Consider the following 23633-nt stretch of genomic DNA (forward strand, 5'->3'; position numbering starts at 1 on the left):
CCTGTGAGGCACCAGCATATAAACAACAACACACCAACAACAAACAACCAAGAACCACAAAAACCACAACCCAACACACGAACACCAAGGGGGCCTACAAACCCAAACAACACAACCAAGGACCAACAACACAACAACACCAAGAACAACAACCACAACTCCCCAACAACAACCAAGGACCACAACTACACAACAACAACCAAAGGAACAATCACACCACAAAACAACTCAAAAACACAACAACAACCAAAGAACACAACCACCAAACAACACAGCAACCAACCAAGAACCACAACCTCACATATCACAACAAAACAGCAAAAGACCACTGCACAAACACAAAAATCACAACAGCACAGGCACAACAACTCTAAGCAAAACACTAATTTAACAATAAATCAACAAAATAACAAAAAACACACAACTCGGCTGACTATCAATGCCTTCAAAGAACTGCTTCCCACACTACTCACTGTCACCAGTTATGACTAAAGACTAAAGACTGACTCAAAAACTCACTCAAAACACAATCTCTAACAGCAAACAGCCCAGAACCCATCAACAACCAATTCAGTCATTAACTATCCACACAGCAATTACACACTCTCTCTCTCTCTCTCTCTCTCTCTCATCAGCTCTCTCTCTCGTCATCTCTCCTCTCTCTCTCTCTCTCTCTCTCTCTCTCTCTCTCTCTCTCTCTCTCTCTCTCTCTCTCACGCAGACGTTGTCAAATGGAACTTCATAACTCCTCCATAACAGTATAGTTGTGAAACATGGCCCATGAAGAAAGCACAGGAGAGAAGGATGGAAGTGACAGAAAAAGAGAATGTTACGTTGGATGTGCGGAGTGACGAGAGACAGGATAAAAAATGACTTCATAAGAGGGGGGGGGTGAAAGTTACAGAAGTATCAAAGAAGCTGCAACAGAGACGATTGCAATGGTTTGGGCATGTTATGAGAGGAGAGGAGGATTCTGTATGTAAAAGAACCATGAACATAGAAGTATCTAGAACAAGGAGAGGTAGACCAAAAATGAGATGGAGAGACACCGTTAACAGGGACATGTGGGAGAGGAAATGAGGTCATGGTACTTGATTGCAGAAGATGGAGAAGGCTAATAAACAGTGACCCCATATAAGGATGGGAAAAGAGCTGAAGATGAAGATAGAGAACTAGTTCCAACTCAGATTTTACCAAAGCTTTAAATACATTGTCTGAACATTTTAACCTCTTCATACTAAATGGCATTTTGCAAGCACCAATTTTAAAGTTTAGCTTTAAAAAAAATTGCTTTCAGAAAGTGAGAGATAGAAAAAGAAGTACAAAATGACAGTACACAGGTAAATTAGGTGAAAAAGTTTGTCACTTTAAGGGGTGCTCGGATGCCATAAGGCCCCATTAAAAAGTAAGTACTTAACTTCCTTATGATTGAAGGGATTTGCTTCAAATTTTTACTGCTTATTCTTCAACTTATAATGAAGTTTTGCACAGAGTTGGTTAGAAATTCGAGTTCTAAGTTCATTTTTCTGCATTTGAAAAATAACTACTTTTAGAAAATATGCAAAAAACAAAATGTTTCACTAAAAAATCTTATTATCCCTGTGCAAACCGAGATACAGTAATACCCCGAACTTATGCAATTCAACTTTCGCGAATTCACAATAGTGCAAACTTTTCATCGGAACTTAACTAAATTATCATACACGAGTTCTTCACAATAGCGCGAACATTTCCGAACCCTCCAGAAGCACTGCAAAACCCTGCGAAAGTGTTTTTGTTTAATTTATTATGCAAATTTTTAAATTTTAAAGCTTTTCTGTATAAAATATTTATTAATGTATCATTTTTATTTTTGTACGTGCATAATTATGCAGTTAGTGCATATATGTACTTTTATAAGATGTGATATCCACTCGTCACTATATAGTATATATAAGAACTCAGTGATCTACTAGTAAAACATCAGAGTTGTCGTTCTGTGAAAATTACTTTCTTAACCTAGGAGAAAAGTGCTGGTACAATCTGTATGTACCATGTTACGTAATTACAGCACATGCAGTTAATGTACTTTAAGAAGATGTGATCCCATTCGCACCTCTTATAGATGATGATACCCCTTCAGAGTTTTACCTCTCTCTCTCTCCTCTCTCTCTCTCTCTCTCTCTCTCTCCTCACTCGTCTCTCTCTTCTCTCTCTCTCCTCGTCTTCATCTCGCTCTCTCTCTCTTCTCTCATATATACACTGGTATATGATTTTAAATTGATTGAATTTTACCGTCTCCCTCTGAAGATTATCTTCTCTGACGTATAGACCCAGATCATCATCATCATCATCATCATCCTCATCATCATCATCAACCGTTGCTAGTCCACTGCAAGACAAAGGCCTCAGACGTGCCCTTCCACTCCCATCTGTTAATGGTCTTTTTATTCCAGTCTATACCCGCACATATCCTTAGTTTGTCCATATATTATCTGACGTTCTCATATGTCCTGCCCACATCCATTACTTTTTCTTACTGGTTAGAATATCCTCTACTTTAGTTTGCTCCTGTATCCATGTCTAAGGCTGAACTGATGAAAATATTGAAGATAATGTCCATACAGATATAACTACAAGAATTAGGAGTCTTGCCCATCTTGAGCACTTTACTAAGCAGGTGAAGAATGAAATTAAACTGGGAGAGCTGTTCAATATTCCTGTTTACAGTAAAGATGTTCAACAATCCTGTTTTCAGTAATGTCGACCAGATCTTGTCAAGAGTCTGGTGCCCTCAAAGTCCTGGCCTGAGCTCTGCAATTTTATGCAAAAGAAAAGAAAAGTACTTAGAGTAATAAATGAAATACAGGATTTAATGGAATTTCCAACTACAGTACAGGCGGCCCGCGGTTAACGGCGCAATCACTCAACTGCGAATCGGTTTTACGGCGGTCGTCAGATATATTCATTAAAAAAATAAGGCATTTTAAAGGTATCTTTACAGCACAAATTTCAGTTAACAGCGCCGCTAGCGCCGTTGTCTAACAAGTTGATACATATGTAGAAATGCCGTTCAGACCATAAAGGTTATGCAAATTATATTAACAAATTTTATGGAGAGTTATTACGTAGGTATTAGGGTAAAATATATGCCTCTGACGCTGTTCTATGCCGAAAATATTGAGTTACCTAAGTGCAAATTTAGCTATGGATGTGTCGATTCATAAATATTCATGCTTTTGTTTAAAATGTGTATGAAAATGTATTACGTGAAAGGCATTTTTATTTCTGTACAGAAATATGATACAAAGGCAGCTTTTGAAACTGCCCTTCACGTTATCAAATACAATGTTTTTTCATGTTCTTTCTTGTAAGCCGCCGCCTGCCGCTCTTCCGAAAATATCGATTTAAAAAAAAGTGCAAATTAGCGATCGATGTGTCGATTTTATAAATGTTTATGCTTTTATGTTTAAAATGTGTATGAAATTGTATTACGAATAGGGTATTTTTATTTCTGTGCAGAAATATGATAAAAAGGCAGCTTTTGAAACTCCCCTTCAAGTTATCGACTACGATGTTTTTTTCAAGTTCGTTCTTGTATGCCGCCGTCTGCCGCTCTTCCGAAAATATAGTTTAAAAAAAAAAAAAAAAAAAAACAAAAAAAAAAAAAAAAAAAAAGTGCAAATTTAGCAATCGATGTGTCGATTTTTCAAATGTTTATGCTTTTATGTTTAAAATGTGTATGAAAATATATTGCGTAAAGGTATTTTCATTTTTGTACAGAAATAAGATACAAATTAAGGCAGCCTTTGTAACTACGCTCCACGTTGTCAGGGGATGGTTTTTCATGTTCGTTCTTGTCCGCCAGTTCCGAAAAATGCATTGTGTTATTTTATTAATTCTGCATCTTTTCCATAAATCCTTTAAAAAGTTATACATTATTTCACTGTATCCAAGAATATTGTATGTATTCTCATATTATTGTATTTTAAAATACTACGGCAAACTTACGCCCGTATTCTGCGGAGCGGCCAATGTTGTGGTTTGAAATCAGCTGATGAATACGAGTCTGTTTCACCATAATGCAATTCTGAGCGAATGCTATTGCTTCTAGTTAGCATAAACGAATATCTATATACTTGATTTATATGAGACAAAGTTATTTTTCCTTAAACAGCGTGTTTTTAGGTGGAAATATTTTTTGAATAAGTCTCGATGTGAATGTGAACTACTATTTTTTTTGTTAACAGATTACATTGGCGGCATGTTTATTGCGTAAAAAAATGTGTGATTCCGTTCGCAATACGTAATCCTTTATATCATCATATCATCGTAATACGAACTTTACGTTATTTATCTTATATCGGCGTGAAACCAACAGTAAAATGTGTTCTTTCAAGCACAGTAGTTTTGATTAAAATGATTTTATCCCAATTTTATCTACAGTTGTGTGTGATGGCAGACGTTTACTGCAGTTTTATCCTTGTTGCCGATGTACGATAATAGTCATTAGCAGCTTGAACAGTTTTCTCAGCTTCAGTTATAACTAGGTTTAGATTTAACGGTATATTTCCCGATTGATCTTTAATCTATATTGATCTCTGATCTATAGCGAATAAATTTATTACATTAAGATATCTCAGTTCTATTCTATACATAACGCCATTAATAACAAATACAGTAAGTCCTCGGGTTACGCTGGTCTCGACTTACGATGTTTCGTGGTTACGAACGCGCCCCCATAAAAATATAAAAAATAATATTTTGCGTCGTTCCGTCTTACGCGGTTTAGCGTCGGTAAGCAACGTAAACAAACGCGAACTAGTTCCAGGCGCACGGCGGAAGGAATACGCTTTGTGGGGGAGAGGACGGCGTCGCTTCGCTACGCTCAGTCCTCGTCCATACGCCATTTTGGTTGTTTACACTGCCTCTCTCTCCCTCGTGTTGTATCGTTTTTGTAACTTTTTGCTCTTTGTTATGGCTCCCAAGCGCAAGGCGGACTCTTCTGATGGTAGTGCATCGAAGAAAAGAAAGGCCATCACCATGGAAATTAAAGTGGACATTATAAAGCGATCGAGAAGGGAGAAACGCCAACAAACATTGGCCGCTCGCTTGGCCTTAGCCGTTCGACCGTTGCTACCATTATCAAAGATAAAGAGCGCATCGTTGAACATGTGAAAGGATCTGCTCCTATGAAAGCGACAGTGATAACTAAGCAGCGTAGTGGTCTAATAATTGAAATGGAAAGGTTATTGGTGCTTTGGTTGGAAGACCAAAATCAACGGCGTATCCCAGTCAGCCTTATGGTGATTCAGGAGAAGGCGAAAAGATTGTTTGAAGCGTTGGAGGTTCTTTTTCTCTTCACTAACCTCCCCCAGTCTCTCCAGCACCGCAGCTTCCTCTCCAGTGTGCAAGCCAATCAAACTAATAAAGGTAAGGAATTGTTCTCTCGTTGTTATTGATAGGTATTTACATTAAATCATGTGGTATTTTTCAATGTTCCGACTTACGCTGAAATTCGTGTTACGATGCATCGTAAGAACGGATCAACGTCGTAACTCGAGGACCCCCTGTACGGTAATGTTGCACTGTAGTACGATGATCGAAATACAAGCCAAACAGATGTTATCCAGTTCGGTTGTACTTAGAAGAAGAAAAAAAAAGTCGTTTCCCGTTTGGTTGTTCATGGCTGTACACGTTCACGCAACGAGTATAATGTTAAAACCATACTTTCATCATTCTCTTTTGCTGTTATTGAACTTATGTAACTAGAAGATGGATAAAGTTAGGCCATTGTAATTTGATCTCTCATAAAATCGAACTATCGTAAGACTAATGATCGTAACCTGAACACTACAGCTACCTGTACACTGTATAAACTTTGTATCTTTACATACTCTAGACACCCACATGTACTGTACAGTAAATTCTATAGTACTATACTGCATAAATATAATTTTACTTATTGCGCCGTTGTGGGATTACGGCGCCTTTGACTGGTCTAGAGTTTCGAAAGAAGGTGTGCGGCGCCCGTAGGCTTTAAAATCGCTCAGCGTCGAAAATCGCTTGGCGTCGGTGGCCAGGAACGGAACCCCTGCCGCTAACCGAGGGCCGCCTGTACATATATGTTTACCACTGCAAATTGGAAAACAATGGAGTTTGTAGTTTTGCATAAGAACGCAGAAACCTTTCTTTCAAGATTCAGGCTGTCAAAGACTATTCTTTGGTACATATGTGTATTGCTACCAGAAATAAATAAATACTAGATCCATAATTATGTTTATTAGTAAATGCTCTTTTGAAGCCCTACAAATCCATGGTAAATTTTAGGTTCTTACCACACCAGTGTAAAGAATACTTATCCAAAATTTTAAAATTATGTGATGAAGTGTTATGCATAGTTGTGTAAAAATATTGAACAATCATGAGTCATGCATGGTTGAATATAAAAGTTGCTACCAACAAGGTAGACACTAAAACGTATAATAATATCTCATGAATCATTAGTTGATAAAAATGTGTATGAAATAGCTTGATCATGGTTTTGGGGCTAATTATAAGTAATAGGTTCCTTGTGAAACAGGTTTTGATGGTAATCCAAAATAAATATTATTCTTTTGAGGCCAATTTCACTCTGAGATATACAATTTCTGAGTTGTTGAAATTTGTAGATATCAAGGCTGGGTAAGAGAAGAGCTAAGTCACAAAAAAAAAAAAAACAGGTGAAGTGAAGAGCATAGCAACATCTAAACAAGATTGGGAGAAAATAGTAGGAAAATTTTATATTAATTTTTTTTATCATATTTTTATTTATTTTTTTATTTCCACTATTTGATTAAAATGTTTATATGAACTTAAAAATTCCTTTGTTTCTCATTATGGAGTAAAACATTCTCTTTGTAACATTACTTTTTTTTATCAATAGCTGAACGTAGAAAAACCCACTGCATTGGAAACCTTTTGGCTTCTTTAGCAAATCGACCCTTCCCAGATACTCGACCACCATCCAATAATAACAGTACAAATCGACCCTTCCTGGATCCTCGACCATCATCCAGTAATAACAGTAAGTAATGATATTTTTCACTTGAAAACTTATATGGATAAGTATGTACTATTTAGATTTATTTTTGTATAGACTGTGTAATTGTTAATGTTCTGATTGAAATATATTTATCCAAATACTAATTCAATGATATTTTATCATCTTAAAAAGGAAATAATTCTGTCTATAACCATTACCATCATAAGTTAAAAAAAAAATTTTTTTCTTCATGTTCAGACTTGAAGTGAATCGTCTTCTTTCTTTTTTGTCTTGAATACTTTATGCCTTCATTCCCAAGTAATCTAGATCTTTGTCTATGCCATTTTCCCATGATTTTTTTTGGTTTAACACAGGTCTTGTGCTGCTGTTGTAGCTATTATTATTTTTACTAACTGTTCCTCATTCCTTATTAACCTGAACTCTCTCAGCTTTTGAGATCTTTAGTTTTCAAGCCAATAGACATTATATCTCGGCAGTCTTCCCATTTCCATATTTTCTTCCCATGGGATAACAGCCATAAATCTTAGCATTATGTTGTCCACTTCAAAGAATGATGTCCGTGTTGCTAAATAAAATAGCCAATCAACTATATGCCTGTCATGAATATACTGTTGAAAAATGGGGTACTGACGGGTGTTGGGAAAAGAGTAATGTAATGAATCTGTGGCATTTGACATCCAGTATGTAGCCGAGATGGAAGCGAGTCGGAGACCATGCTCGAACCTAGTGGTATATTCAGTTTTTCTTCAACTGCCTTGGGGAGCCAACGTTCACTGTTGCTCTCCTCTTCCAAGTTGGTTTTTCTCCTAAGCAAGTGATTACTTTCTCTGTTGTATTGTATTGTGTATTGTGGATTTCTATATCCAGCCTAAGAAGTCGTGAGTGTCAGTGTATATGTCCCGGCCTTCCAGGGTTCCCATGTTCACGCTTTCTGAGTTCCGGTAGGACAGACACAACTTGCTGTAGATGTGCTTCCAGGTCTATTCTTTCTGCTTCGTCATCAGTTGATTTTATGTACATTGCTGCCCCATCTCTCAGGAAGGAATGTTGCTCCTTCAGGGAGCAAGGGCCAGCACCATCTTGTTCCTTTGTTAGCAAGTTTGTAATGTGAAATATTGTTTTGGATATACAGGCAGTCCCCGGTTATTGGTGGGGCTACCGTTCTTGGTGGGGTGCTGATAAGCAAAAACTGCCATTAACCGAAGCTTGGCAATTTATAGTGCTTATGGCGCAGAATTTCAGTTAATGGCACCTCTGTTAGGTATGTTATGGCACCATAACTATTATTAGCACCTTATGGTGCTGATAGCCGAAACTCTACCTGGTAGGGCGCCATATATCGCCAATTTTATGCCGTAACGTCTAAAGTGATATTTTTACTTACTCATGCTGCTTAGGCTTTAGTGTGGAGTATTTTTCCCTTTATGCCATGGTTATTTCTCTTAACACCTAGATGTGTGTTTAATTACGTTCTTTTTTTTGAGACCCCTCCTTTAGTCTCCTCTTCCATTGTATTGATGGCGTACTCGAGAGAGGCTCAGAAAGACATACGGCCCTTTCGAACGAAGTATCCTCCATCCTTCTGAAGAAAGCCATAGAAGTAGTAGAGGGCCATTTCCAGCCATATTACAATTGCCTGTTTGTAGTTCCCAGACATCACGGGGCTGGAGACCGGTGCTGGACATAAACACTCTCAATCGCCTCGTAGAAAGGTCACGTTACGGATGGAAATGAGTTAGTCAAGTCATGTCATCCATTCATCCAGGCTTTTGGATAATCACTCTAGATGTGCAGGGTGCTTATCTGCGTATCCTAGTACATCCAACATCCAGGAAGTACCTCAGGTTTGTCTTCCAAGGGAAGGTCTTCCAGTTTTGGTCTCTCAGCTTCAGTCTTTCTGTGGCACCCCAATTATTCTCTCGAGTCCTCTCTCCTCCGCCAAATGGCTTCACCTGGAAGGCATCAACATCACCCTTTATTTTGACGACTGGCTTCTTTGTTTGTTGTCGAAGGAACAGTGCACAAAGGACCTTCAGACAACGCTTCATCTCTCCCAAGAGTTGGGAATCCTTCTGAATCTTCAGAAATCCCATTTGGTGCCATCTCAGGAGATTCTTTATTTTGGAATGATTCTCAACTCTCGGACTTCTCAGGCTTTTCCATCCCCAAAGAGAGTTGCGAACTGCATGCAGTCAAACACCAAGATCCTCTCTTTTTCGTTGTGCTTAGCTCTACAGTGGATGAGTCTTCTAGGAATGCTGTCTTCATTCGAGACCTTTGTTCCATTGGGCAGGTTACACATTAGAAATTTTCAATTCTTCCTCAAAGCCAACTGGGACAGAAAGACTCAACTGAACTCAACGGTTTTTTGTTATCATGCAGGAGATAAAACCCGATCTCAAATGGTGGCTGCCAGAAAAAAGGTATTCACAGGGGAGATCCATTCTTCCTCCCAACCCTTACCTGGAATTTTACTCGTACGCTTTAGATCTGGGGCTTGGGAGCCCTCCTAGGGTCTTGGGAGGTCTCCAGGACATGATCTCCAGAAGAGACGAAGCTCCACATCCATGTCAAGGAGTTGAAGGCCCATGCCATTTTTCCTTGTACTATGTGTACAACAAAACAGTGGTTGTACATGTTGACAACACCACAGCCTTGTCTTATATCAAGAAACAGGGGAGCATGCACTCCTTTTCCCTCTTGTGGGCTCATCAGAATCAAGTAACACTCGTCTCCCGCTTTTTTCAGGGGTAATTAAATGTCCTGGTGGACGAGTTGAGCTGGCAGAGAAAAGTTCTTCTCACTGAATGGACTCTGGATGACAGGATTTGCTCGGACCTGTGGAGATTGTAGGGCACACCACTCATAGACTTATTCACAACATCAAGAAACAACCACCTTCCTCTCTTCTGCTCTCCAGCCCCTGACCCTTGCGCATGGACAAAGGATGCACTGCTGATCAATTGGTTGGGCCTAGACCTTTACGCACTCCCTCCCTTCAGCTTGATCAGGGAAGTCCTGAATAAGTTCGTGACCCACAACAACGTCTTCATGACTTGTAGTTCCATTCTGGCCCACGAAGGAAAAGTTCCCAGACCTTCTTTGTCTTCTGGTAGACTTCCTGCAACTGCTTTCCCAAAGACTGTGGCTACTCAGACAACCGCACTTCAGTAGTTACCACCAAGGGTTGTCCACACTCGCTGTAACAGGTTTCAGACTGTCAGGAAACTTGTTAGAGCAAAGGGATTTTCAAGAGCAGCTGTGAAAGCTATTGCAAAGTGCAGATGCCAGTCTACTAGCAACATCTACTAGTCAAAGTGGGCAGTGTTCCATAGATGGTGCTTCAGGCACCACATCTCGTCTTATGAGACATCTGTAGCCCAGATCACCAATTTTCTCATCTACTGAAGGACATCTAAGAACCTTTCATTTTCCACAATTAAAGGTTACCAGGCCATGCTTTCCTTTGTGTTTAAGCATTGCAATTTGGATCTTTCTGCGAATCAAGGTCTTCATGACCTATTGAAATCTTTCGATACTGCCAAGTAGAAGTCTAAAGTGGTTTCCTAGAACTTCGACATAGTACTGAAGTGGCTTGTGGGCCCTCCCTTCAAGACCTTCAAGTCTGATTCTCACAGGGATGTTTTATTTAAAACGTTGTTCTTAGTAGCCTTAGCCACGGCTAAATGCGTGACAGAGCTACATGCTATTGATAGAAGAGTCAGATTCAACAAAGGCAACACAGGTTGATCTTTCACCTTGGGCTTCCTAGCCAAGAATGAGGATCCTAGTAAGCCATGGCCTAACTCTTTTTGTATAATAAACGTAACAGGTATCCTGGGATCGGACGAAGAAGAAAGAGCTTTCTGCTCTGTCAGAGCACTGAGGTATTACCTGGATAGAACAGTGAAGATCAGATCAGGGCATCCTCACGTAACCTCTGGTGTACTGTCAAGAACCCCTCCTGTCCACTTTCCAAGAACGGCCTCTCATTCTTCATTAGGCCCAATATCCATGGCTAATTGCCAGATACAGGAGGAATTGTTTCTGTTGCTTAAAGTGAGAGAGAACCAGGTCAGAGCTGTGGCCACCTCTCTCTCTTTAAGCATAGCTTGTCACTTTGTGAACCTTCAATCAACTTATTGGAGGAGTAAGTCTATATTTGCATCACATTATCTGAAAGAAGTAGAAACAATGTTTGAAAATTGCAGTACGCTTGGCTCGTTGGTGGTGGCTGGCATGGTATTGGGTGTGGAAGCATAGGAGAGACACGATCTGTCTCCTATCTCTTTTCCTTGTGTTAAGTATGTTGAGTTATGGGGAGCCTGTGGGTTACCTCGTACCTGGAGGACCCACCAGATTATTGGTTGGTTAGTGTCTTTTTATCCTGAATTTGTGTAATGGTACAAGTTTACACTGGTCTTGTTATGGTACTGCACCCTGGGCAAGGGCATGAATATTTTATCTTGAGTCTTGTCAGCGGTTAGGCATATCCCCCGTTGCAAGACTCCTAGCCCCCTGCCGTGCCACTACAGGTTAAGATGAGCACCACCAGAGGCAGCATCTCCTGCTGTAACACTCTTACCAGGTAAGCAAGTGACAAACACTGAGCCAATGTTAGCCATTCCTCGAGTTCAAGTTCAATTATAACATTCTTGTAATGCATTGAGTTAGTTTGGTCCATTTATCCCACCCCCTAGCATGTGGGATTTAGCTAAATGATCACTTGGTATGTTACTCTTATAAAAATGATATTTTAATAGTAAAATGAAGTTCTATAAACATACTAACCAACTTAATTACTAAATCAAGAGCACGCCCTCCTCCCCTCTGATTTTCATGGACTTTGCAGCAATAAATATGAATGACGCTGTAGGCTTCTGTCCCTTGCAAGCTCCCGTTGCGGTGGGCAGGTCCTGTCACCCCACATTGCAACAGTCACTTGCATGCAAATTTTTGAATTTAGGATGCTGTGTAAGGCTAATCATTAGTTAAGTATATAATTACTTAAGTATAATTCTAAAACTTTATTTTATTGTAAAAATATCATTTTTAAGAAGCATTTCATTTTGCAAACATCTCTGAAGTTGAATGATAAGTGAATTATTATTTTAAATTTACTAAAAATTACAAAATACTAGTTGGATAGACTGTTAATTACTATTCTGTTGATATTTTGGAATGTGGCCTTTACATAATTCTTGGTTTTTGATGCCCAAAATCAATTATTTGCCCTGAATAATTTATTTGTAAACTGCAAATTTTACTGTTATAACACAACCCCTTCTGGCCAGCCCAATGAGCATTGGTTGTTCTAACTTTATAGTTGGTTGGACTACTTAATGGCAACAGTTTCTTGGAGCTAGATGTTATATTGTTGCCTCAGATTCTGTTTTATATATGATTATTCGTACATTGATTACTCTCTGGCTTAAGATTATTAAGTGGTCTTTTTGTTTGCAGGTTACTCATATGGACAAGGTCGACAATGGAATAGGGGTAGAGGGGAAAAAGGTAAGCACTTGTATTTTCTTAATGAAATCTTCTTGTCTTACACTTTAATTTTCCCCACTTAGGTGTGGTTGGAATAAATGAGAAGCATGGTAATGACTGAAAGTCATCTTGCTGTAAATGGTACTGCATGTATGTTGTATAAAAGATTTATGAATTTTCAATAAATTTAATAAGTACAGTAGTTACCTTAAGCAAACTAGTAAACAAGCTTTTACTTTCAGTCAGAAACTTGCTTTTATTGGAATTATGGAAGTTTTTATAGTCAAAATGTATGCCAGAGATGCATATTGGAAGCACCTATGCATGAATAACTCTTGTATGGATTTCTTTGAGAGGCAGCACAGCTACGTGATTTCTCAGTACTGTAGTTTGTGTTTTTAACAAAAAGTAATATCTTTAAAAAAAGTAAAAGCCAACAATTTCAAGTAGTGCAGATTCATAATAAAGTAAAAGCCAACAATTTTAAGTAAGTGCAAATTCATATTATTTTAAAGCATCTTCACAAAACTATTTTTGTAATTTTGTTTTAATTTATAGAAGTATAAAATCACAATCAGATTTCTCTTTGAAAATTGGAAACAATTGGTGTGACAGAATTTTTACATAGAGACAAAAATGATTGCTGTATTTTTTGTGGGTGTTTTGATGTAAAGTTAACTGTGGGTGGAGGCTTTGAAACATGATTTTTTTTCTTATAATGATGTGGAAAATAGTTCCTTAATTTTTCATATTTTTCAGAGAATACTAGTACTAAAGAAATGGAGAAATATCATTGCATTATGATAAATATTTGCTATTTAACATATTCATTTTTGAGGAGCTATGTTAAATTAATTTTTTTAAGCATTTAATGTTACAAGGGCTAGTTTTATGCTAAAATATTGATAATTACTGTACTATTTTATTTAAGGGTATTATTTTATCTCGCTGCCTCTTGAATAATACTGCTTTCTCATTTACATGAAATACAAAATAACACCTTTTGCAATGATGATTATGGGAAAAAATTCTGTTGGGGTATGACAATCAAGTTTAAGGGGATCGGCCGATTTCCGACTTTTTTAACAACAGGGTGTTGATATATAGGGGGTTTGTTAAAGGATATTGTGTGGAACTTCTGGGGAAAAATTTTTTGTTCAGTGACCTTAGGTTTTGTGACGCCAGAGCATTTTTCGGCCAAAAATGGCCATTTTCAAAATGCATCTCCTCCTTTGCTTTTTGGTTATAAGGGATGAGATTTGAACCACTTACAAAACACATATGGACCCTCGATATAAAGCTGAGGATTTTTTATTTTTCAATTATTTTTCGAGATATGAATTTTTTTTTTTTAATGAAATTTTCCCGGAAAAATTACAGGAAAAAAATTGCCAAAAATCAGAAACTCAAAATATTAAAAATCCCTGGCATTTATTTAATCTACCATATTTCCTCATATTATATATGAAATTTCATTTAAATTGGTTCAATACTAAGGGAGGAGATACATTTTGAAGGTGAAAAACTTATGTTTTGAGAAACGGGCCTTCAAAGTTATAGGTACATAAAAAAAGTTAAAAGACTGTTACCATTGATTTTATGGTTTTATTTTTTATTTTTTAGTATTAATGCAAAATTATTATGAATAGGAATATTAATTAATTGATTATCTTTGTGCCTAAGACACATTATTATAAATTTTAGGCTCCTTTTCCCCCCTTGTCTGATCTTGTCATAAGATATTACTCTAGGGTATCATAGTTGCCTACACTACTCATTGTCGCCAGGTTATGTGGTTATTTAAAATCCTCCAGCTTCATATTCTTGAATTTTCTTGTGTATTTTCTTTCTTTCTGGAAATTTCTTCTCTCTGGTACTCAATCTTCTTCTTTCTTTATCTTGAAGTTTCAGGCTTCGTAGAAGAGCAGAAGATATGCCAAATTCTTGTAAGAGTGTTGCGTTTCTGTATCCAAAGTTATGGTCAAGCACAGTTGTTTGTGCTACAAACTTTACTCTTTGTGCTCCAGCAAACTTAGTCTTGTGTGCTCTGTTCCAAATTTTTGAATGAAAACTTTTATTCGCGTTTTGTGTAAGACCGCGAACGCAGCGTTCAAGCAATTCTTTCTCAGACAGTGCTTCATACACAGCCTTTATTTTCCTTTCACTCTCAGCATCTGAATTGATAACTGTTGAAGATCTCTTGAACTCTATTTTCTCTCTTTCTTTACCCGTTGCTATGCTGCGCTGAAAATAGCACCAAGAAGCACCAAGAATCTTCCCCTTTTGGACAAAGTCCATGACGTTGATTTTCTTTGGAACTGAATATATGGTTGAATGATGCCATTATATCCTTCTTCATATCAATCCATGATTTACCAATATTATGGTGGATTGCCCTGCCATAATAATTAGTCATTATGCTAATGTTTGTATCAGACAATTTATTCTTTCCACTTAAAGCACTAAATTTTCTTCTTTTGTTCATGCAACTTACCTGTCAGATATATATATAGCTGATAATTTCCGACACCGACAGAATTTAAAACTTACGACACACGTAGTGGGAGTCAGGTGGTTAGTACCCATTCCCGCCGCTGGGAGGCGGGTATCAGGAATCATTCCCATTTTCTATTCATAATTTTTCTGTCGCCGGTGTTGTGAACATCTGTTTACAGCACCTCCGTCTGGATTTGGAAACTTTTTGCTACTTGAGTATACCTTTTGGTTCTTTTTTGGATTAATTGATTGGATCGGTGGCTAGGCACACGTTATTAGTGGATTGATTTGATTTTGGTTTGGACTTTTCTTGGAATAAATATGTCGGGTCTAGTACAGCTAGCGCTAGGTTCTGCTCTAGAACTGATTGTAGAGGTAGGCTACTGAAAGCTTCAGTAGACCCACATACGGTATGTAAGAGTTGCAGGGAGCATGAATGTGTGTATGAAAGCCGTTGCAAGGAGTGCGAAAGACTAACAGATTCTGAGTGGAAGGCGTATGAGAACCTATCTTAGGAAACTTGAAAAGGATAGGTTAAGGAGGTCTTCCTCCAGGAGTGTTTCAGGCGTGCAAGAAATTAATGTTTCTCCTGTTAACCCTCCTTCTGTTAATGGCTCATAACCCTGTAGTTTTGCCTCCGGGCCCTGAAGCAGTGTCTGTAGAGAGTAATACTTTATCCTTAATATTGGAGTCGATTCGTAATCTAGAATCGAAAGTGTTGGCTCTTGAGAGCAAAAGTGACGTGCAAAAGTGCAGTGATACCCCTTGTGTAGTGGAGGGTGCGTCAGATCGGCCTCGTTTCGCCTCTAGGCCTGGACCTCTGCTTGACTCCCAGGACCTGGGGAGGGAGCATGTCGAAAGCCGAAGGAGGGTTACAAGGAACCCACCCCACCGATCTGACGTGCCTTCGGCAGTTACTGATGAAAATCCCCAGACTGCCAGGGAGCGTGCGCGTGCACGTCTCCTCAAGGACGTGTTTTTCGTCATCGGAGGCTTCATCCCCACGTAAGGGTGGAGTTCTCAAGGTGCTTCACGTCCGCTGAAAAGGAACGGCGCGTAATGTTGACGCTTCACGTCCTAGTTTCTCCGCTTTTGAGATCTTCGCCTGACAGTGCGTTCGCTGCTTTTCCGCCGCAGAAAAGGCGTAGAGAGTCTTCGGACTTGGATTCAGTTAGCTCGTACGAGCGATACAGTCGCTCCTAGAGCTCGGGAAGAGGCCGTACCTGGGAGGAGGAGGGAGGCGTCCCCTCGCCGCTCTCCTGCTCACAGGATCAGTCCCTCCCCGGAGCAGGAAGATTCGCCAAACAAGAGGATGATTCAGTCACTGCAGCAGCAACTTCAGGACGCTCTTGCTGCTAGAGAGTCTCTTCCGCGTCGTAGGAAGGATGAGAAGCTTCCTGTGAAGAAGTCAAGACCCGCTCTTTCTCCTCGCTCGCCTCTCTCTTCGTTCGAGTCTCTCTAGAGTTCGTTCTGCTCCCCAGCAGCTCTCTAGAGGAGGTGAGAAGTTCGCTTCTCGCTCTCAGGATGAAATATCTCCCGCTCGCAAGTCTTCGTATGTTCGCAAGCGAGTGATAGACACTGAGCGCGCTTCTGTGCAAGTGGAGCGCGCTTCAGGTGCCGCCAAACCAAACGCGCACCTGTTGTTGATTAAACGTGCACCGAGAGCGGGCAGCCGCTCGCTGACTGGACGCTCGGCGCGCACCAGTGGAAGCCAAGCGTGCACTAGTGGACGCCTCTGCGCGCCAGTGGACGCCAAGCGTGTGTTAGTAGATGTCGAGCGCGCACCTGTCGGCGCCAAACGTGCGAATTCGGACGCCAAGCGCGCGCTGGTAGACACCAGTTCTTCACCAATGCAAGTTCAGGGTGGATTGAAGGAACCCTTCCTGTTCGTCAGTTTTCTTCAGAGTTTCCTCCTACTTCTCCAGTTTCTGAGGAAGGAGGTTAGCGATGATTTAGTAGAAGCAGAGGAGGAACAGCAACCAGCTACTGTCTCATCGGGACTAATAAAGTTTCTGATGCGTCTTCTACAGTCGGAGTTCGGAGAAACTTTTCAACCGGAAGCCCCTCGTACTCCTCCTTCTCAATTTTCTTCTTTTAAGGCAACGAAGGCTTCGGGGGTTCATTAAAATGAAGAAGTCGCTTTCCCAGCAAGACGCGTTCCGGAAACTCCATGAGTGGATGGAGAAGAGGAAAGCGTCAGGAAAGTCCTCTTTAGCTTTACCGCCTTCAAGACTCTGCGGTAAAGGAGGCATGTGGTATGAGACAGGAGAAGACATAGGCGTTAAACTACCAGCCTCTGCTCAAGGTGACTTCGGGAGCATCGTAGACGCCTCCAGAAGAGCCCTTCTGTCTTCATCAAAAGTCACTTGGACCCATAACGAGTTCGACTTTCACCTAAAAGGCCTCTTCAGGACTCTAGAGGTCTTCAACTTTCTCGACTGGTGTCTTGGAGTTTTAGATGCCAGGTCAAGGAGTTCTGATACTATTAGTCTGGGGGAGCTGTCCAGCGTTCTTTCTTGCATGGACAAGGCCGTCAGGGATGGTTCTGAGGAGTTTGGCTACGCACTTTAGCTCGGGATTCTCAAGAAGAGAGCGCTCTTTTGTAACTTCACGGCCAAATCCGTCTCTCCCAACGCAAAAGGCGGACTTGCTTTTCGCTCCTTTCTCAGACCATCTCTTCCCCCAGGCTATGGTTAAGGACATAGCTTCAAGCCTTCAGGAAAAGGCAAACGCAAGATCTTCTGGCTCAGTCTTCTAGAAGGCCAGCAGCTGCTTCATCTTCTGGAGCTTCGTCTGCCAAGAAATCGAAGCCCTTTCGTGCTGGACCTTCCTCGAGAGCAGCCTCCCGAGGAAGAGGCTCTTCCAGAGGAAAAACCCCTGCTCCGTCAAAGAGTAGGAAGTGATTCGGAAGTCCTTCAGACGCCGGTAGGAGCCAGGCTTCTTCGATTCGCGAAAGCCTGGGAAGAGAGAGATGCCGACCCTTGGTCGCTGGATGTCGTGAGGAAAAAAGGGTACAGGATCCCTTTCTTGAAGTCACCCCCGCTATCCTCAACACCAAAGGATTTGTCTCCCTCTTATCGAGGAGAGAAGCAGAAAGTGCTTTTCGATCTGCTGGAACAAATGATCGAGAAGCAAGCAAGCGTGGAACAGGTCTTCGACCTGGAATCGCCAGGGTTTTACAACCGCCTGTTCCTGGTGCCGAAACATTCGGGGGGTGGTGGCGACCCGTCCTCGATGTCAGCAGCCTAAATCTCTTCGTGATAAAGAAGAAATTCAAGATGGAGACGACTCAATCGGTGCTGTCAGCTTTGAGACCGGGGGATTGGATGGTCTCACTAGACCTCCAAGACGCGTATTTTCACGTCCCCATCCATCCCCAATCAAGGAAATACCTGCGATTTGTCCTGAAGGGGAAGGTATTCCAATTCAGGGCACTTTGCTTCGGTCTGACCACAGCGCCGATGGTTTTCACCATTCTAATGAAGAACGTGGCAAGGCTGCTTCATTTGGAGAATATACGGATCTCTCTCTACCTAGACGACTGGCTTATTCGAGCTTCATCGCGGGGGGACGGAACGTCTGGAGGACCATGCACACGACCATGCGTTAGCAAAGTCCCTGGGGCTTCTGGTAAACCTCGAAAAGTCGCATTTGACTCCGTCTCAATCTTTAGTCTATCTGGGGATTCAGATGGACTCAGTGGCTTTTCGGCTTTTCCGTCCCAGGGGCGACAACTTCAATGCTTGGAGAAAGTGGCGACCTTTCTGGGGAAGGAAACATGCTCGGTGAGGGAATGGATGAGTTTGCTGGGGACCATTTCCTTACTGGAGAAGTTTGTTTCTCTGGGAAGGCTCCACCTCAGACCTCTTCAATTCTTCCTAGCAACAGTTGGAAGAACAAGCAGATCTGGAGGCGATCTTGTGTTTAACGAGAGAGGTGAAGGATCACCTAAGTTGGTGGTCAGATCCTCGGAAGCTCGCGAAATGGGCTCTCCCTCAAACTTCGGAACCCCGACCTAGTGTTGTTTTCCGACGCGTCGTCCACGGGTTGGGGAGCAACACTAGGATGGGAAAAGAAGTGTCGGGCACCTGGAGAGGGGAACAGGTGTCCTGGCACATCAATCTGAAAGAGTTGTAAGCCATTTATCTGGCTCTCAGGTTTTTCCAGGAAGAAGTATCCGGCAAAGTCGTTCAGATCAATTCGGACAACACCACAGCGCTGGCATACCTAAGAAATCAAGGAACTCACTCGCCTTCTCTGTTTGCCATCGCAAAGGAACTCCTTTTGTGGGCAAAAGCGCAAGAAGTCACGATCCTGACAAGGTTCGTGTCAGGAGTACAGAATGTCGGGGCGTACCTTCTCAGTCGGCGAGGACAGCTTTTGCACCGACCAGAGTGTAAGTGGACCCTTCACCAAGAGGTTTTTGCCAGTCACTGTGGAACCTGTGGGGCTGTCCACAGGTGGATGTCTTCGCAACGTCCAGGACGAGAAGACTTCAACTCTATTGCTCCCCAGTTCTGGACCCGGGAGCAGTCGCAGTAGACGCCCTACTTTGGAGTTGGTCGGGCCTAGACATATACGCTTTTCCCCCGCTCAAGATCCTCGGGAAGTGATGAGGAAGTTTGCGGCATCGGAAGGAGCGAGGATGACACTCATCGCAACCCCCTTCTGGCCGGCAGCCGACTGGTTCACAGAGGTGATGTCCTTCCTGGTAGACTTTCCGAGGACTCTACCCTAAGACAAAAGATCTACTCAGACAGCCCCACCTTCGAGAGGTACCACAAAAACCTCCCCGCCCCCCCTCTGAGTCTGACTGCGTTCAGACTATCAAGAAGTTGGCCAGAGCGAGGGGTTTTTCAAGACCTGTGGCGAAGGCGATTGCCACCGCAAGGAGGCCCTCCTCGATCGCTATGTACCAATCGAAGTGGGCTGTCTTCAGATCCTGGTGCAGGAAGAAGGGCATTTCCTCCACCACAACCTCTGTGAGCCAGATAGCTGAACTTCCTTCTTCATCTGAGAGAAGAAGTGAAGTTGGCTGTTCCAACTATTAAAGGCTACAGGAGCATGCTTTCTGTAGTCTTTAGACACAGAGGACTCGATTTGTCTAATAAGGACATTCATGATCTCATTAGATCGTTCGAGACTAGGAAGGTAGTCCAGCCTAAAGTACCCTCGTGGAACTTGGATGTGGTACTCAAATATTTGATGTCGAGTAACTTCGAACCGCTTCATTCAGTTTCTATCAGGAATCTGACGAAGAAAACGATCTTCCTAACCGCTCTGGCGACGGCGAAGAGGGTTAGCAAAATTCAGGCCATTAGCAAGCAGATTGGCTTTTCAGAAAGTAGTGCGGTGTGTTCTTTAAGTCCCATGTTCTTAGCAAAGAACGAGAATCCTTCCAACCCGTGGCCGAGGTCCTTTGAAATCAAAGGGTTGTCAGATATAGTTGGAAACGAACGTGAGAGATTCCTGTGTCCTGTCAGGGCTCTAAAGTTCTATCTGCAGAGAACTAAAGCTTGCAGAGGTTCATCGGACAATTTGTGGTGTTCAGTGAGGAAACCTGATCTTCCTATGTCCGAAAAAGCACTGGCGTTCTTCATCACGGAATACGATTCAAGAAGCGCATAATAAGTGTAGTGACAGTGATTTAAAGCTTCTGAAAGTAAAAGCTCACGAGGTGAGAGGCTATTGCTACTTCGGTAGCCTTTCACAAAATATGGCTCTCAAAGATATTTTGAATGCCACATTTTGGAGAAGCAATTCGGTGTTCGCTTCACTACTACCTGCGGGAGGTGAAAGTGACATACGAAAAATTGCTTCTCCCTCGGACCATACATTGCTGCAGACACTGTTTTGGGGGCAGGAGGTAACACTCATCCTATCCTTTAGGGATTAGGGGGGGTTTTTTGGGAATTTGTGTTTATGGTTGTGGGTGACCGCCTGGGGCGGGTCTCCCTTCCATTAGCTTAGTTAAGTGGATGCCTTTGGTAAAACTAAGCAGGTGGTGGTATTTTTGTCTCGTTGCCCTCATTAGTATGGTCCATGGTCTAGTCACGTCGTGGTCTCGCCCCTGTTGACAGATCATCTGGAGTGCACCAGCTTCATAGTTCTCTACCTTGCTGGCAACTCTAGTAGCACAAGCAGACTTACGTGGCAGTAATCACGAAGCCAGCTATGCTGAACTGGTAAGGAATCAAGATATCAATTATCTGCACATATGTGTTTCCTAAATCCTCTATTCTGTCTCTCCCACCACCAAAGGTGGGATTCAGCTATATATATATCTGACAGGTAAGTTGCATGTTTAACAAAATGAGATTGTAATGATACAATTAAGTTTGTTCATACTTACCTGGCAGATATATATAATTAAGTACCCACCTCCCCTCAGGAGACAGTGGAAATAAAAATTATGAATAGAAAATGGGAATGATTCCTGATACCCGCCTCCCAGCGGCGGGAATGGGTACTTACCACCTGACTCCCACTACGTGTGTCGTAAGTTTTAAATTCTGTCGGTGTCGGAAATGATCAGCTATATATATATCTGCCAGGTAAGTATGAACAAAACTTAATTGTATCATTACAATATCATTTTTCCAGTTCTTGTTACTCTCTCTTCTTTTTCATCTTCTCTTAGTCTCTTCATTCTGTTAGTCATTCTTTTCTTTACATGGTTGATGTATTCTACTTTCGCCACTTTTAAATTTTCATACGGTCCATTTCCACCGTTCATTGCTAAAACACTATTATAAGCGCTGGAATCTCCGTCTCCAACAAGGTTGGCGTAGCGGAATCCCAAATCTTGCTACCTTGAAAACATCCTTATGGCGCCTTCTGTTTCCATCCCTCCTGATGTACCTTCATAGTTTATATTACAATCTTCATCATAAAGGGTTCTCCACGCATTGAAATCTTCTTCTGTTATTTTCATTTCTTTTAGTTCAGTCGTTTTAGCGGCACATGCTTTGCAAACTTTGTTCATCACTTCAAAGTCTATCACATATCCTGTGCACACTTCTATTATGACTCCCATACCTACATTAGAAACATGGCCTCTTTTCATCCATGTCCCATCGTAGGATACGTCAATATTTAGTATTCCATTTTCATCAGGCACAATTCCCATATATTTCCTGTAGTATGTTCTTATATTTTCAAAGATTTTTTCTTGTTTCATATGTATCCATTTTATCATAAAGATATCTAAGATGGCGTGAATACTTGCTATTTCCCATTGGTTTTATACCAAGCGTTTCTTGTAATCTCTTCAGTCCCGCGAATCCATAATCTTCCAACAAAGAATGATAGATTACTGCCACATTGGTTTTGTAAATTGGAGCCTTCCTTCCTTCTGTAGAAATCGGTGGGCATTTTGCGGGTTCTGAAATAATTTTCCCTCTGCATTTAGGACATATCTTTTTTACTAGTGTCTCAAATCCATCCCTTGCCAAATGGATCCTCGGAATTACCTTGCATCCACAATTTGGTATTCGTGATTCAAGTAATTTTTCAAGTCTTGCTTCACTTATTATTATAATTTTATTTTCACTATCGTTGATAATATCAGCTTCCGATCTACTGCTTTCTTCTAAAATATCATTGCCCTTTAGCAATGATGAATGAATAAAGAGATGATTAGGGGTGGATGTGGTTGGTCTCTGGTCAGCAGAGATCATACCGTGCGCCATTTGCTGCGCGGCCTCTCTCTCTCCTGTCGTCGCTTCATTCCCCAATAATAGCTCACACAATATCAAAACAGATGAGAAATAAAATTAGTAACAATTCTGAGCATATTTGTTGTATAATATATACGTAAATTTACCGAGCACAAAGATGCAATAACTTTTTTGGATTTATACATGTTTTTTCTATTTGGATTTATACATGTTTTTTCTATATTTCTTTACATTTTTCTTTGCAAAATTATGTCAATAACTGACATACAGTCACTGCTCAATTGAATGAGGGTTGTGTTCCTGTAGAGCTCGCATAATTAAAAATGCGCTATTTAAACATATTTTTCCCATATGAAATAACACGAATAAGGGCAGTTATGTTCCTGGACTTGGGAACTGGTTTTTTGCTAAGTACAACGGAATTGAATGACAGCAACATCCGTTTGGCTTGTATTTCAACCCTCCTACGAGAGCAAACAATTACCATAGTTATATTATAAACAACGTTATGTAGAATAGGACTGATTTATTTTTATGTAATAACTTAGTTTGCTATAGATCAAAGATCAGCAAGGAAATATACTGTTAAATATAAACCAAGTTGTAGCTGAAGCTTAGAAAATTGTTCAAGCTGCTAATGACTGTTATCATGCATTGGCAACAAGGATTAAACTCCAGTAAAGTTATGCCATGAAACACAACTGCAGATAAAATCGAAACTGCTGGGCTTGAAACAACAGTAACAAATTTTACTGTTGTTTTCACGCAAGTAAAAGATGAATAACTTAAAGCTCGTATTGCGATGAAATCAAGTGAAAAAAGCAAACGGAATCACATCTTTTTTTTTTTACGTAATAAACATATTCCCAATGTAATCTGTTAACGAAAAAATAATTTAGTTCACAGCAAGACTTTTTCAAGCCATATTTTGACTTAAAAAT

General features: G+C 40.9%; 1 protein-coding gene across 3 annotated transcripts in view; it reads left to right on the top strand.

Annotated features, from left to right (window-relative positions):
• The window catches only part of LOC135207292 (uncharacterized), a 404100-nt gene that overhangs the window by 230168 nt on the left and 150299 nt on the right, over positions 1–23633 (top strand). For all 3 annotated transcript variants that reach the window (XM_064238964.1, XM_064238965.1, XM_064238966.1), the window contains 2 exons: positions 6905–7045; positions 12488–12538. In XM_064238964.1, the coding sequence (XP_064095034.1) occupies positions 6905–7045; positions 12488–12538 (192 nt within the window). The remainder of the gene's footprint in view (positions 1–6904; positions 7046–12487; positions 12539–23633) is intronic.

This window comes from Macrobrachium nipponense, chromosome 32 (assembly GCF_015104395.2).
Source record: "Macrobrachium nipponense isolate FS-2020 chromosome 32, ASM1510439v2, whole genome shotgun sequence".
NCBI lineage: Eukaryota > Metazoa > Arthropoda > Malacostraca > Decapoda > Palaemonidae > Macrobrachium > Macrobrachium nipponense.